Source organism: Lepisosteus oculatus, chromosome 5 (assembly GCF_040954835.1).
Source record: "Lepisosteus oculatus isolate fLepOcu1 chromosome 5, fLepOcu1.hap2, whole genome shotgun sequence".
Taxonomy (NCBI): domain Eukaryota; kingdom Metazoa; phylum Chordata; class Actinopteri; order Semionotiformes; family Lepisosteidae; genus Lepisosteus; species Lepisosteus oculatus.
Window position 1 is genome coordinate 37219731 of NC_090700.1, and position 16923 is coordinate 37236653.

General features: G+C 40.7%; 1 protein-coding gene across 1 annotated transcript in view; it reads right to left on the reverse strand.

Moving 5' to 3' along the window:
* alx3 (ALX homeobox 3) overlaps nt 1-14410 on the reverse strand; it is a 29068-nt gene extending 14658 nt beyond the window's left edge. Inside the window, exons 1-2 of the mRNA XM_015342431.2 lie at nt 14257-14410; nt 13876-13925 (exon numbers count right to left, since the gene is read on the reverse strand). Of these exons, the coding sequence (XP_015197917.1) occupies nt 13876-13877 (2 nt within the window). The 5' untranslated portion in view covers nt 13878-13925; nt 14257-14410. The remainder of the gene's footprint in view (nt 1-13875; nt 13926-14256) is intronic.
* Between the last annotated feature and the right edge of the window lie 2513 nt (nt 14411-16923).

Genomic DNA, 16923 nt, shown 5'->3' on the forward strand with positions numbered 1-16923 from the left:
ACATCAGATCTTACCCATTCAAGGCAGCCGGACAAGAACAGCAAAAGAAAAGTCTGTCTGGTTAACCAGCGAAACCAGGTTTTTGCAAGCGAGATGGTCTTCCCACATCATAGAGCTGTCCTGCTTTACGGAGGCAGGGGTTAACTGCACAAACTTCATGTGAGATGATATCGTTTAACAGGAGAAATGATTTATCCAATCTATAACGCCGCTCAACAAACCAACAACAGCCATTTCTAAGCACACAAACGCCCATCAAATACACGAATAATAAATAGAGGTCGACATATTTCATCGCATATCAGCATATTTAAATCTCAGGATGGAAGATCGCAACGCGATTTCATTTGAAAGTTAATTTGGCTCCAATGCCATAGGTTTCCTTTTTTCCTATTCCCTGTTTCTCAGCCATTAAATCATATCCGATTCTTTGAATTAGCGAGAGCAGCTGTATATTAAAGTAAAGCATGTAAACTGTAAAGACTATAAATCGTTCGAAAATGATACATAGAGCCATGAGTGTTGTATAAATCTAAATATTTAAGGTACTGATTTAATATAGCCTGTATTTCTAATTAACGAAGTGACATTTAGGTCTCATTTAGTTTGATCAACATTTTAGTTTTCAGTCGTAAAATTAGTAGTGGGCTGGACATTCATCTCTTCGAATTGTCAAGATCTGCTAATTCAGAGTTATATATAACATGTGGAAAATTACCTAAATTAATAACGTTGTTTATACTGAAAATAACAAATAATAACGTCATAATATATTAATGTTTGAAAACATGTCCCTTAATGTTTTCAAACAAATATTCCCGTTACAACAAAAATTACGTTGTTATTTTACGTTATTTCTGTAGTGTATTCCACTGTCCTTCTGTAGGTTTCCTATGGTAAACTACTATAGTAGGACTATCCTAATCGCAACCGGTGGTCATAGAGCTCTGAATAGGATGGATTTTAAGCTATTGTTTAAAGGACACATAAAAGCTTGAATCGTAAAATTTCTAAAGTTTTGATACTTTGCACATTTTTTCTTGCATCTTTAATGATCGACTTGGAAGATCAACTTTCACAGTGAGGCGTCGGTAAAAAATGTAAAGATTGATGCGTATACAATCAACTCTTACGCAAATAACTACAAATTCTAAAAAAAACAAGTTACACGCCTAATATTGCTTTTACAGTCGTGTCGAACCACATGGTTAAAAGCACAACCAATGAGTCTGTTTTCCATAGTATATCCACTGTTAACGCAATAAACACGCAACAAATGTTCGTCAAGCACTAGTATCTCGGTTAATACCCAACAGCCTACACAGACAAATGCTATGGTGTTAGATAAAAATAGATGTATTGGTTAATGATATAACCACTAATTTGAGTAGCCCGCATGATAAAGAAAGCAAGAAAAGAAAACAGTCATTCAACTGGCGCTTCGGTCTAAAGACGCGTCAGAACGAATCTTCAATAAACTTGTACAAGAAAAAAATTTCTGTGTTCAAAATAAATTACCGGTGAGTTAGGATGAATGAAATAGGTAATTAATAAACGGTAATTAACAACCAATAACCTGAAGTGCTCACGGGTTTCTGATTTAGCTGTCAACCTGAATTACATTTCTGAAGAGTAACAGTTTCCATTTGGATTAAGTAAAACCACAAAACTGTGAATTAGGATCATTCTAGATTATGTTCTCATGAACCAGAGTGCATTAACATCAAATCCTGGGAAAATTTAAAACGTCGAATTACTGCGATCAAAAAGAGCCAAGCCGAAGCGGCCCTAAAGCACCTATTTTTTAAAATAAACGAGGAGATACAGTAACCGCCAAAAAAAACAACAACAATACAAATACCAATATCGTCTATTGCTTTGATATGATCGGTTTTTATGTGGTTTACAATTACAGGACCAAACAATGGAGAAAGGATCGTTGAGTTTTGATATAAATGACTCATAATTACTTAAATATTACGACACTTATGATAATTTATAATACAGCATAAAACGAAGAAATTGGCCAGGAGTTTTTATGCGTAACGGTACCCAGTAATGTTACGTTTAGGAGTAAAAGCAGAAAAACGTGTACAATTGCTTCTACACCAACACCCTTCAACTGAAATCCAGTCATACATTAATTCTCATATAGTCAATTTAAGATACAGGTCTTTGGCCTGTTTGCTTTAAAAACATTCACCCATCCAAGGCGCACTAAATATTATCCAGCGAATAAAGTACTTTAAGATAACAGGTTTCTGTGGGTTAATACAGTTCTTCAGTATTCTATAGAATATCTTGCTTCCTAAACATTTCTAAACAATTTTACTAATACAAATAATGTGTTCAAAATTAGAACTTCTTCATGACAGGTTAACTTCAAGTTTTGGTTAGTAGATTTTGCCAAAACACTGTGAAATATTTCTCATCCAAGCGCTGACTGTACAAAGCGTAGATTAAGTGCATAATATAATAAGCGGAAACTTATTTCCGAAAGATAACGTCCGTAAACACGTTATTCTGCATTGAATGAATCGTGCGGACACTGGCTGCTTTAGTTAACTGTGAAAACTTCGAGTGGTTACAGTGTTGTGCGCCCGTGTCGCTAGAACTTTCAAACTGACCCTGTCGTATTGAAACGACAATGTCTGAAACTGAGGGGCACGTGGAGTACTTATCGCACCCGATCTGGAAATTGAATCCTTTTATATCTGTATGCGGACAATTACTGCAGAAACGCCAGAGGGTCCGATCGCTTTCTCTATCCCATTTCAAAACATCAATTTATTTTCTTTGCTCTTTCACTGAACTATTCCGCCGTCCATACAAGAAATACAACAACAAAAAAAAAATCAGCTACATAAAATAGAGGCAGCCTTTACGGATGAAGAACGATTGCATTAGATTAAAGTTTCATAAAGCCTATCCTTAGCTTTTGACTTTATTACTCACAGAACATTACAAGGTCAGCGCACGTGCTTTTATACACCCCTTCTCGTTTTAAATCACACAAGCATCTAACATGAGCTCATAATGCAGAATTAAGGTTGTTCACATTAAGCATAGCCTGTAAAAACAATAAAAGGAAATACTCAACAACACTGTCATTGTTCGGGTAGTTTTTTCTTTGTTGCTGCTTTTTTGAGCCTCACATTCAATTTTGTTCTATACGTGTAGATGCCCCCAAATATAAAACCAATAACACATAAGAATTAAAAGGCCAGATAAAACGAACGGCTGAAAGTGTAAGATGGAGTTTTTATTAAACAGATTTAGTCACAGACGTGATGTCGGGAAGACAGTGAAGCGATTAGACTATTAGAAAGCTAGCGGGACGGGATATGTCCGGCCAGTCATTTCATCTTACCTCAGATAAATATCTAATAATTAGTATGCACTGAAAGTTCAAAACAATTTGTTGCGGAATGAATTCGATACACAAATTTTACGCGTGCGTTACCCATTAATTTAATTGATGCTCGCCCTCAGCAAAGTGAAATCCCATATTACAAAAGGAAAAACGGAATACCGAAATATCAAGGATTTCTAAACAATTTTCTTTTCTTGTTGAGTTAAATTGTAACCATATTTCTTATGGAAAACATGGGAAAATAAACCTACCTTTGTTTTTGAATACGAGTTGTGTTAGAGAAAAAAAAAATCCTACTAACCTTACGAACTCGAAGGAATCGAGAATCTCAGAACGATGCATTGGTGTTCAAGTAAAAGTGCATGGCGAAATACTTCATTCTAACGTTAATCAGAATTAAGTGCACCGACATTCTCTCATATTCCCAGAATATTTTGGTAAGCATGAACTTGACCTGAGGTTGTGTGTGTTTTTTGCACAATTTAAAATACAAGAGGAATCCATTACTTCCGTTCGTTAGAATTTCCATGGTGACAAATTACGTCTTTTTTCAGCTTGCTGAAACAATAACAGCAACAATACCCTAATCTTACGGGACAATGACGCATTCGTATAACACTACACGGAGTAATTATGAAAGGAAATATGGTACATTCAGCTGATGGCACTGATGTTACCTAACAATCAAAAATTAATAATCATCATCAACAGCCTTATCATGAAAACGATGCAAACCAGTTAACCCTTTCACTAGTAAGTGTAACTGATTTTCCCCGAAACTCATTAAGACGCTTTGTCCGACCACGTGACAGTTTAGAGGTACAGTTTCCTACACTAACGCATATAAAGAGAGATTATTTCTCTTAAATCCAGCACTCCTCTGTTGCACCCGGCCTAAGCGCTATAAACTGCTTTCCTACCCACTATGAATACTTAGACCTGCAATAATTCTATTTGTGCTTCATTTCAGATAGGCTTTTGTGCACACTTTAATTGCAGTCAGATTAAAAACTGGCGGGACGATAGTACCACTGGGATACACGTCTGGGTGGAGTCTGCGTGTTCTCGCCGTCTGTGTGGGTTTTCACTAGCCTACTGGGTTTTTGGGTTGCAGCTACAGTCGCTAGTAATAAGCGACTTTATAATTATGGCTAGATGAGTTTTATAATTAACGTTACCTCAACATACCATTACCTCAATTTACAATCAACATTTTCTCAACCAGAAGCGACTGGCAAACACAAGTACCCGAAATAAGAGCCCAACGCACCGTACGTTTAACACTCCATCTGAGCAGGGAAAATATTAAAATGAGATCATATTAGAACATAAGAAAAGTTAACCCTTTTCGCGCACCTTTAAAAAAAATGACAAATTGACGTGAGTGTGAACCACAGTCTTTAGAATGTATTACCTCAGATCGTCTAAATAAACACATTTGTTGTATACACCTGTATAAAACAACACTGATTATATGGGCGCGTCCTTAAATTCCCAACACGTGTTTTTAACAAGAACGCATACATACGTACTGAATGAATTGTGGCACATTTATTATATGTATTTCAGAAACCCACGTAGTCATTCCGATTCTTAATTAACTTTACCGGAGACAAGAAAGCATATTATTGGCTGTCAAACGAGTTTCCTAAAAGACGCCTAACCCATCCTTACAATATAAATGTATACAAAGGGGAATTGCTATTCGAGCACCAGGTGTGCAGGAAAGAGACTTTGAAACAAAATGTTTTTTTCCATAAAGTCACAAAAATCTGACAGCCACCTAAATTGTGGGTTTTTCACATCTGTAGGAGCGACAGACAGTGGGAAACCCTTGATAATCCCTTGATTCAGCTTGGACCTCCAAGCCAAGACTTTATGTTGCCAGTTTAAATCTATAACGCTGAATGTACAGGACACTATTCCAGTGAAGCAAGTGAGTTTTTCTGCAGGATGATCTAAACAGTGTTAAACGCTAAACAGAAAAAACGCAATATAATTTTTCTGCCCGTAGAAGACTTACTAAGGGTAACTGCAGTTCAGGAGCGGATATCATAATGAAGAAAAAGGTGCAGTTAAAAATAGTCTAAAATCATATTCCTGTTCCTTTTCGTGACAAGGTCTTCTTCTCACCGTCTTATTATCGATGTGCTGTACCTGTTTCTGTAAAACCTTTTTGAGAGTAAAGGATGCCTTCACACAATCTTTAAAGCCGTTCAACAGGCTCGGTGTTGAATACTGTAGCGCGCAATCTGTTCTTAAAAGGAAAAGCCATTATAAATATTTATACATATGATTCAGACTGAGCATTAGACGTTATGCATGATTTATCGTATTTGCCAGGTAGAAAGCCGAATTTCTACACAGGTATTAGACTAGCAGAGCAAAAACAAACAGGCCCACTAGATCTTCAAGGAGTGTGGACTTTTTGGACTGCGGTTTTGTGGATTCAGTGATAGGTGCGACTGGAGTCTGAGAGTTGAATAAAGAGTAAGGGCCCACGGCATGGAGTTGAAACCAGTAGTCCATTCATTATTTATATATGCGTTTTCAGATTCCCAGTTTTCACAATCTGTCATTTACGCACAAAGCACTTCACAGAGTCTATGTGGCACCGGTCCAGCCGAGGGGTTTGACAGCAAGAGACTACAAGCGAGGTTTGGACGCCTGTGACCTGAATGGAAGACGAGGGCGCACATCTCCGTGACTGAGCGGGTCAGCCTGGAGCCATACTGACAGACAGGTGTGTAAACACCGTGTCCATTTGTAGTAGCTGAGGCCAGCAGCTAAAGTTCATTTCACTTTCTACTTTAAAAGCCCCGCGTTGTCAAAATGAAGGGAAAATAGAGGCTTCTTTTCTCGAACAGGGATTACTTAGACCTTGGTGATTTGAAATCGGACGATCTACACATGCACGAAACTGATAAAAGGAATACGGTTTATAAATCGCATTTCAGATATGTTACCAATATATATCTCCTGTATGTACTGACAGGCATTAAAAATGCGACAAAAGCTACTGGTTCCAACACTCTTGTGTCGCGTTTTCAGTGCCTCCCTGTATATGATCTTTGAGAGGAGTGCATTATTTAAAATTAAAGGTTAAAAAGGAGGGAACATTTTTAGACGTACTTATGGGTTAAATTGTTTTAAAAACATCTCAGCAGGGCGTTTCGTACGTCTGGCAAGGTTAGAACAAAGTTCTTTACCCGTTTTATTCCAGGAGCCAATTTGACTGTATAAAGTGGGACCAAAAATATATATTAAAAATAATCGTAACCAATGTGAATCGCTTTGAATAAAAGCATTAACCAAATACAATAACACAACCGCAGAGAAGATTTTTTTACATGTACTCAAGGTACATATATATTAGTTCTTAGTATTAATAAGGAATGTGTCCATGTTTATATATTTGCCCAGATGACCATAGGTTCGCTATGCCCTTCAGATGTTCGCTTATACGTAAAAACATAAGAAAAAGGCTACAAACGAGAGGCCATTCGGCCCATGTAGTTAATTCAATCAGTACTTAATTGATCCACGGATTTAATCCAGCTGTTCTTTGAAGGAAAGCAGCACATCATCTTAAACAACATGGGTAGCTTGTTCCACGCTCCCACAACCCTTTGAGTAAAGAGATGCCTCCTGAATTCGGGTATAAATACGCTTTTGCTTGTGTCCTCTGGTTCGCGTTTTACCGTTCATGCTGTAGAAACGCGTTTGAGTTTGCAGGTTTGCCTTTACGGATTTCGACTGCTCGTATAAAGCGAGGGTTCTTGAATACAGATAAGGCTAGTAGACTCTCCACGTGAAAGAGCCACCTATTATTTGCAATATGAGAGACCCATTTTTTATCACAGAGAACTGCTACTCTTGGGGCTGATTAGTGATGACGACTCATTGACTTATTGACCAAGACTTACTGTATATCAGGTGTCCAAGGAAAGGCGAATCATGAGCCAATTTCTTCCTAAGGTCATTTTCCTTATGTTTATTGCAGAAGTACATGTCATGCCATTAAGATACGGTTTTTAAACCCCTTGCCAATGATGAACTTGCTACTATATATTATGTGTTTTTGTCACCTGATTTCACGTAGTTCAGCCTGTTATTTTGGGGGTTTAAGACACTGCAGCACAGATTTGTTCTGCTTCACCACAAGTAGACCCGGGCGGCACCTCACCGTTCTGCCGTTTTTGATGGGCAGTGTCTCTGTGCCTTAGCGCCGCAAGGGGAGCAAACGGGTCGAGTGTCTTTCAGTGCGTTTGCGTACTTATGAAGTCCTTCTTCTCGATTAGAGACACGACTCTGAAGAGAAGACCTGAGCCGACTGGTGGTTTCTTAAAAGGTAGTTCTATTCATAACCTAGCATGGCTGCAATTGAGAATAAGGATGAAATATAGGGAGTAGCCGGACAACCATGCCGTTGGCGTTCGTGTAAGGACTTGGAATCCTGTACGCTCTGCTCTCTTCTCCAGCCCCAGTACTTTCCTGATATTTGCTAATATCACTACTGGCGTACTGTAGGTCCTCATCCCACAGAGATAATTTAGAGAAGATAGACGCGAAGCTTGTTAGACCCTGAGAAAACAACACCCCTAAAGACAACCGATAATTGTTCGCACCACAGAGCGCGGGCGCCACTTTTTATTCAAGGAACACTTAGATGTTAGCGAGGGCTTCAGCTTAACCCCAACTGCTTTTCAGAGAAAGGCACACACCCTGAAAGTCTCAGGTTTTAAACTCAGCCTAGACCGCATATAGAAAGTTAATTGGAGTTTATCGTAATGTCAACTAAAATCCGAGGAACAGGTCAGCGGTAAGCACGTCAATGCGATAAGAGTCACAAAGCACATATTAGATGCCACTTTGACGGTGCCACTACAAACACAGCACTGCTCGTCTCGTGAGTAAAAAACTGTTAGGTTTCTTGTAATTGCTTCTACATCATTTGTGCTTTATATTCGTCTCATCTGAACGGACAGTGAACGAGCACGTTGTTTGCGAAGTGGAGCGGTATTACGGTTTGCGCACCCGTTTTCGAACCCGCAATCTTGGCAGCTGAATGAAACATAGCACGGAACAAACCTGTAGATCGCGAACACGAGAATCGGGAGTCCGGCTTGTCAGAGGTTCAGTGCAGACACAGCGTTTCCCATAAATGCGATGGGAATTTATCGGCGGTGTTGTTGTTGTTGTTTTCCTGAAGGCTGTAAAAGTCAATGTATGAAATAAACACTATTAATGAAAAAAGACCCAGAATCAATAAAACAAGTCGAATGTATTACGGCACATTTAATAATATCTCTCATTTGTATTTTATTTCCTTTGGGGAAAATGTTGATGATGGCGAATTTGTGTTAATACAGTCTATCCCACGTAAGGATTCTCAAAATGCAATGTCTATGCATTTTGCTAAGTTAAGTTAAAACAGTAGCATTCCTAAATGTGTCTTAAGGCTGCATAAACTTCCTAGACATGTGCACCTCAGGGACTTTCATAGCCCCCGGTGAACCTGAGCAGTATTATGTGAGAAATTTATATCTATAGCAAGCCATCCGCCATAGCAATCTAGTCATCAAGGCCTACGAATACAAATATCTGACTCTTGTTTTTTGAAGCACCCAAAGCTGCCCCCATGACTTATTTGCTGCATGTACGGGAATGGACAAGAGCTGTTCAGTAAGCCGAGAAACACATTTTAGCGCCGCAGCGATGCTATACGAGCTGCTCATTGTTTCCTATTAAGAGGTTGGTCGCTGAAAATGATCTTTCGATTCCAACCCTGATAGGAGTGTCTGGCAGGCAGATTCCAGCCTTTCGCACCCATCTCTCCCACAGGGCGCCCGACACCAGGCCTCCAGAGCTAGAATCCAGTAGGTTTTGCCTCTTAAAATTCACAGTGCAGGTGACTGCTCTTCATTACAAGGCGCTGCGCTAATATGCTTGTTCGGAAATGCGCGCCGGGAGCGAATAGTTAAGCTCACTTTTCTACCAAAGACCACCACACATTTGTAAGAAAAGAAACTCGAACACGAAATAAAAACGAATCAGTTGAGCCGATTTACGATTTGACCGTGCTTGTTCTAACGAAAACGGAGCACATATCGCTTGGCGTAAATCAGTCAAACGAGTTTCCTCACAGAGTAATGACGTACAGTACATTCAGCGTTTCGGTGTCGTTTTTTGTTGTTGTAAATCTCCATGTAAGCATTATTAACGGAAGACTTGCTGTGACTTACTGCATTTACTGTTTCTAAATGTAAAAAACGTTGTTTTTTTTCCCGTTTAGCCGACGAGTCAACACTATGATCCTCAACACATCGGCTCCTCAACCGAGTGCTAAATGAGCGAAGCGGGTTCGTAGTGTTGACCCGAGATCGCGGTTGACGTTTTGATCGTCTTCGGTGCTTATTATTCGTTTTTTACCGTCCCATTGTGGGGGTGCACACACACTTACCGTACAATCCAGAAAGACTAAGCACACGACCTGAGCATTTATTTACAACAGACGCATCAATATGCAAATCTATCCAGCACGGTTTGTGCTGTTAACTAGTCGGAAGACAACAAGTTACGTTAGCGCAACACAAACGCGCAGGGCTCTGTATTCCATTATACTGAATATTCAGGTTTATACTGAATATACTCATAAAACTAAAAAGACTAGACTCTTTCGCATATGTAATTAGCATTTTCATGTTTATTAACTTTGATATTTCAACTTCATAGAAAGACATGCTTGCGTTTCCCTAGTCTAGATTTTACTACCATATCTACTGTTCTTTTCCTCTGCTTGTTCCCGAGTGAAGATAAACCATAACCACCACACACGAGCTGTGAGAAACAATGGGATCTAATATACCGATTTAATATACCTAATATACCGAATGATCTAAACAAGTCAGAAAGAGCCTACAAAGACACAGAACTGCATTATAAAATGTCCATCTACTCTGCTGTTTTTATTCACAGTGACTTAAACCTGTACCCACTTATTCCACTGTATACATGTTTGACGTTTTATTTCTATAAAGGTCTTGCACGTTTGTGATTCTGTGATTCATGTTTGAATTTCTTTTCCATAAACTGTGGATTAAAGCTATTCATTACCAACTATTCTGCTCAGCTTCCAGTCCAGACCCTGGTACTAATATAACTCCAGCTCCCTGCCAACACTTTCCACTACCTCCATCTCATCCTGAACTCTGACTCTTGCCAGGTCTTTTCTCCTCCTAGGTTTCCATTTCTCCAGCCTCTCCTCTGGTTCCCTGTATCCTCACACGTCTGATTCAAAACCTCAGATCTCATCTGCCATCATCTCTGCCACTCAGTTCCAGTGTATCTTCTGTTTCCTATGTTGTCCAACACACTCTCTCACCCTGTCCGCTCCTTCTCTCCCACCAGAGAGATGGTAAGGCCTTTAATCCTATAGCCTCACCCCTCCAGCGTGGAATTACACAGCTGCAGAAATCAGAACGACTAATCCCTGACCACGACTCCGCACACTGCTCCAGACTCATCTGTTCAGACAGCACCTGTAAGCTCTCGGCTCTGAACTCCAGCCTTCAGGATGTTTTACACTGTACTGCATCAGTGTTTTTACATTTCAGACTACTGGTGCCCTTTGTAAGTAGCGTATTCACAACGTGAACAACATATTCACTGTAAATGTGGAATATATAACAATAGGGTGCTTACTGCTTTCTATTCACAAGTATAAGCTAGATATTATTTTATTTCTACTCCACTTTTCTGTTGTTTTAGCTCTGTGTAGAAGTTCTAGTGCACTTCCCGATTGTGCAAGCCTTCTTGCAGTTTTCTGTTTTATTCTAATTTGCAACAATACAACATTGTATCAAACATATTCTACTTAACGTAAAGACTGTGCAAGCTTTAAGCCCTCCTGGATAGCAGTGTCTGCTAAGCAAATAAAATATAGGTCTTTTACAAAATAGTTATCTATCAATTGAGTGAGAATGATGAATGAATGGGAATAATGTCATCAAGGAGTTTTTGTTTCTAGATGTACAGAAACGTCTGGACTAACTGTGCACAAGATAGTTTTTTAGCACATGATTGCACGGTGCTGTGCCAGGTCGCTGGTGCTCACTAGACTCTGAACAAACTGCACACAGGGTCTTCACTTTCAGAGAGCTGGTGTACTTCTCTGTCCTCACCATGACCTCCTCTCAGGAAATCATTCCAGCCTGCCCTGGCCCTGGAAGGTCCCCCTATACCCTCAGATTCTGTGGCACAGACACCAGAGATAAGCTCGACTTCTGACCTCTGACCCTGGATATCTCTGTTCCAAAGCCCCGGAGCTTCTCTTTCGTCCTCTCAACTGAGCTGGCTCTCTCTGCCTGGCCACCCCAGTCTCAACACAACTTCCACTTGCTTTTCAACTGGGCTGGACATAAATCACCGCCACAGAGGCCTTGAAATTCAATCTAGTCCTGCCACTGAATATTCTGCAACAGCACAGCCAGGCTAGGGGGAGGAATAAAATAAGAAAAACAAATAGAAGCTTGCTTTGTACTTTTCACTAACTTTGAAACACTCAAACCAAGATTCCTCCTAGTGCCGATTTTCCTCACCTCCAGTTATTCTCACTTCCACTTTGATCAAGCCTACTCCCACTATCCCAGATCTCACCATCCTTGTCGTACTTTGGTTCACTGTGCACAGTTTTAGCAAATCAGAATTCTCCTGACAAAACACCAGTACTAATGGATAGGGGGTATGGTCTCTTGTGTTACTCCACAAAGCCCTTCAAACACTGATGTCAGTGTGAGAAAGATTCACAGGGAAGAAGGGGAAGTATCACACACACAAAAAAGCTTCGCAGAATTGAAAAGGCACTGTTTTGTGAAACAGAGGAGAATGTTATGGCCGTCAAACGTCCGGTATTGATTAGGGTGCTGGGACAGTGAAGCCTCTATAGTCTGCCCAGGCTGTTTTATTAACATTTAAAACATGTGCACGGTTTCCTTCTGTCCCCTTTCCCCCACTAAGTGCTCTTTTGCCTTTTTTATCCTGAACAGGAGCAACAGAGAACCTGAAAACTGAATTGAAATAGGCTGGGAGGTGGAGGGGAGTAATTGTAATTCAATTATCCGCAATGAATGCACAGAGATGATCCTGAGTTGAACCGGACGGGCTGCCCTCTAAAGACCCTCACAGACCCTCTTCTGTGGCTGCCGGCACGCACGCCAGCTGAGCTCTTGATTGACAGCTGCCGACCTCCTGGGGTCATCAGACGGGACGAGGGGGGGGGGCCTGGGGGCTGAATTTGATGGCTGAAGGGAGTCAATGGAGAGGTGGGCGACTGTCCTCTCTCTGACCTCAAAACACCCAAACAACCCGGACAGGAACCATTGAGACCGATCTACCTGGTTCCAGTGCAGAGGGGCAATATGTTAAGATTTAGCAGTTCATGTGCTAAAAGAACCCCCTAGATCCCCTTCCTGCAAGAATCTTTAAAGCCTTATGGTTCAGTTCTGAGTCACCTGCATCTTGCAACAAGTCGCAATCAGTGAATAACTGCACTCTGCGGAGGGCTGCAGATGCTTGGAGTTGCAGTTGATCTGTGGTGGTAGAAGGGGTCTGTGCCTTGTAAAGATATTGCACCACAGTACCTGCATAAGACCCGCCTGGGTGACAGCCCAGATGTGTGGCTATTAATCATTTTAGATGTGCTCTACTAATAGCTAAATGCTGATGGTGTGCTAACATTCCAAGGCAGGTAAAAAGTTCTGGATTGAAAAAGAAAGAAAAACAGAAAAATAACTTACTGAGACAGAACCTGTCAAGAGACTGAGAGCAACATGGCCATGGATTGCTCGGACATCACAAAACTTAAAAGAATGTGAATTCATGACATGCTGAAAAAAATATCTAGCATTATCGTAAGTTTGCAAATGTTTCTTTTTGCTCATGAACATAAATTGAAAAATAAGAAAAGTCTGAAAGGCTTAGCAAACCTCTGAGGAATATCATTCACGATTTAACCCCCTCAGATGGATTACAGGACAGCAGAAATGAAAACCTCCTTTGCGTGTGATCAGAAAAAAACGGACACAAAAATTCTAGGCAGGTAAAGTCACTGTTTGCTGTCCTTCGGCATTCTGTTACAAGGAAATATGTGGGAGCTCTACAACCCACTGCCATTCAGCTGGTAAGTATGACAAGCACTGCTAGACTGCCTGGAGTGAGAGACAGAGAGAGAAGACCAGATGTGTTCAAAAAAAGGAGTCAATAAACAAATTTGGCTTCAGAATTAAATAAATACAAAAAAGGTTAAAGGAAAAACAAACCAGTCGGTAATGCATTTAAAAATAATCAATGATTAAAAAAGCCAGTTGTGTTTTGGCAACATCCAGGTAAATAGTTCTGTCTCTGTTGACAAAGACATCCTCGATACATATGTGAAGTTATATACACAAACAGGCATACACACACACACACACACATTATTGAGGGAAATACATAGAACTCACATCTTTGATAGCCTCCCAGCTGTGTCACTACAGTTCGTCAGTACATTACACTGGAAACATAATAAAGTAGAGAGATCAAAGCAAAGAACTGAGAGGAAAAAGTTTAAGACCAATAGGCAGAAATAAATAATTCAAGCAAATGGTGAACACACAGATAATGTCTTAAAACATGTAAAAATGTTTTGGAAAAAAATATGCAACAACAATCCATCTTGATATCATTTCATCACCTGGGGTCTGATGGGAAGACCTGCTAGACTGCAGGAAAGGTTATTGCTGCCTCAGCTCTTCAGGAAGGCTGAGAGACGGTCAAAAATGGAAACATCTGTTATAATGTGTGTGCAGGGAAGCATAGGTAATGGCAAGATTCCTGGCACTTACCAAGGTGAAGTTTCCGAATTTGTGGACGGCAGTTCACAGCTTTGCTTTGGGGTGTCCATGCGTGCCGTGTGCCCACAGCCCCCTGTTTCCCGTGTGGCCAGAGAAATACAAGCATGCTTGCAGACATGTTGTGCTCTTTCTGATTTCAGGAGAGCCAATCTGCCCAAGCAAAAACAAAGAGAAACAATTATTTCCGGGGCATGTCCTGTTACAAAATTATTCCTTGTGGCAAAATTTCTTGATGTGCCAAAATGGTCTTTTTCAGGGGCACAAGCAACTACTTCATTTAAAAAGTACACGTAGCTGAAAAATAAGAAAAGGCTTCTGAATTACCACCACAAAGGATGTGCAACTGATATGATCCCCCAGGGAAACAGCTCCCATTCTGACGTCAAGTGTGCACAAGGACTGCATGCTCGTTTTAATGGATTGTTGTTTCACTCCCCAGCCACTTTTTGTCAACTTGCCTTTTTAAATGAAAAGGTATAAATGTGAATTTAACAGAGGGACATAGAGGGGGTACAAAAAACATACAATATATTTGCATTTTCTCATTTAAATGTACTTATGGAAATGTACCTGGGGGTCACGTGGGGCTAGAAAAAAAACAGAGCAAAATTATCTGATGTTTTGAACTGGAAGCTGAAACTGTGTTTTGTGAGGTGCATCTGCAGTGCTATTTAATGATGAATTTGTATTGAGCAAATAAATAAGGTCAAATGTCTTACTTTAAGTAGTTCAGGTGTGTAGCGTAGTCTGCAAATGAACAAGTAATAGGTTTATGGCTTCACAGCTGAAACATTGTGTTTTCTCTCTTCTCTTTTCAGCATGGGATAAACCTATTACTTGTTCCTTTGCCTTACTTTAATACTTGTTGTGGTGTGCCAACTGCAAATCTCTGTGCTTATGAACGTCTGCTTATCTATACCTACAGACAGGCCCCAACATACACAACATGCAGAGGTAGACTTTTATGTCTGATGTTCTGAAACATTGGGCTTTTACGAACATTTTGGCTCATGTTCAGTGCTTTCCTGCACTCTCCTTTACACACAGATTTTTAATGAAGGACAGCCCAGAGGAACTGTGTTTCTCCCTAACAATCTCCAAGAATCCATAAACAGGCAGCTTACCAAAACCATCTGGAGATCCGCTGACCTGAAAGCTGAGGACGTGCGCCAGTGCTAAAAATAAATAATCACTGAAGTGTTTATAGGGAACCACGGCCGAAGCACCCTCCTGACCCAGCACAGCTTATTGAATTAAACCTGATCATGCAATGGCCGTGAAGGAGTCCTGGCACACTGAGGGGCAGCCATGGGATTCTCATTAGCCGCAGTAAAGATGGCATCCTCTGTACGTACCTTTCCAGCTTCCTCCCGGATTCCTAGCTTTACTTACACGGATACAGGACCACCGAAGATCATCGGAGGCCCTCCAGCCTCGCAACTTGCTGGAGACTTTGAGTCAATGAACTGAGAAGCATGTGACATGTTACACTAAATAAGAAGGAGCTCAACTCAGGCAGTCTCTGCCTGCCCGTGCATGCATACATGGGGGATTTGGGTAGTCTCTTTAATCATTTATTTTTTCCCCTCTAAAGATGTCTAAGAGTAACATTGGGGGCCATCCAAACAAGACTTTGTTTGACCCTGGCATCCTGGCCAAATTTCCCCCTGGCCTTTACCAATCATGGTCTAATAATCCCCATCTATGAATTGGCTTCAATACTCTGCTCTCCTCCTCACTGAGAGCTGGTGTGTGGTGAGCGTACTGGTGCACTATGGCTGCCATCCTATCATCCAGGTGGGGCTACACATTGGTGGTGGTGGAGGGGAGTCCCCATTACCTGTACAGTGCTTTGAGTGGAGTGTCCAGAAAAGCGCTATATAAATGTAAGGAATTATTCATTATTATTACTAAGCCTGTCAGCAGTTTTGTTACTCGTTTGAAAATCGAATGTGAAGTTAGGAGCAGCCTGCTATAGGAACTAATTTATCCCTCCAGCTCTCATAGCCTGGATTTCAGTGACTTTTCAATGCTTAATGATTAGCACAGTGGTTGAAATCCAAACCATCCAAATGGAAGAGACTACTGGTCTGGTTTCTCCACCCTGCCTTTTAATTTAGATATATTACCGCTGCCTTTCAGCTATTAGGTCCTTGGTTCGGCTCAGTGCCTTTTGTAAGGAGCTTGCATGTTCTCCCAAAACACAGGCTGTTAGTGTTAATTGGCATCTCTAAAGTACTTGCTGTATGTCTGTTGATGGGCCGGAATCTCATACAGGATGCCTTCCTGCCTTGAGCCCTGTGTTTTGACAATGATCCATCTCACTGCGTGTCTGGAGGTTAAAGGTGATATTGCAAACAGATAGACTTTGTTAATGACAGTTTATATATGAAATAGGCAGGACTAACAGTAGTTCCAGTGCAAATCAAATCCATTCCAGTTCATATCTGTGGAGATAACGTAAGACACTGGAGCTTGCAGGTGGAAGAGGAGATTTATTTAGCGCTGCAAGATCGGTGAGACTTTTTTCACTTTTTCTGAGAAGAAATTCAAACCTGCTGATGTTGCCATAGCAGCAATGAAGCAAGAACCATTTCATTAACGTCAGCGACGTGTGCACCTGACACCGAAGAGTCATCGTGTTTCAATTTCCCTCCG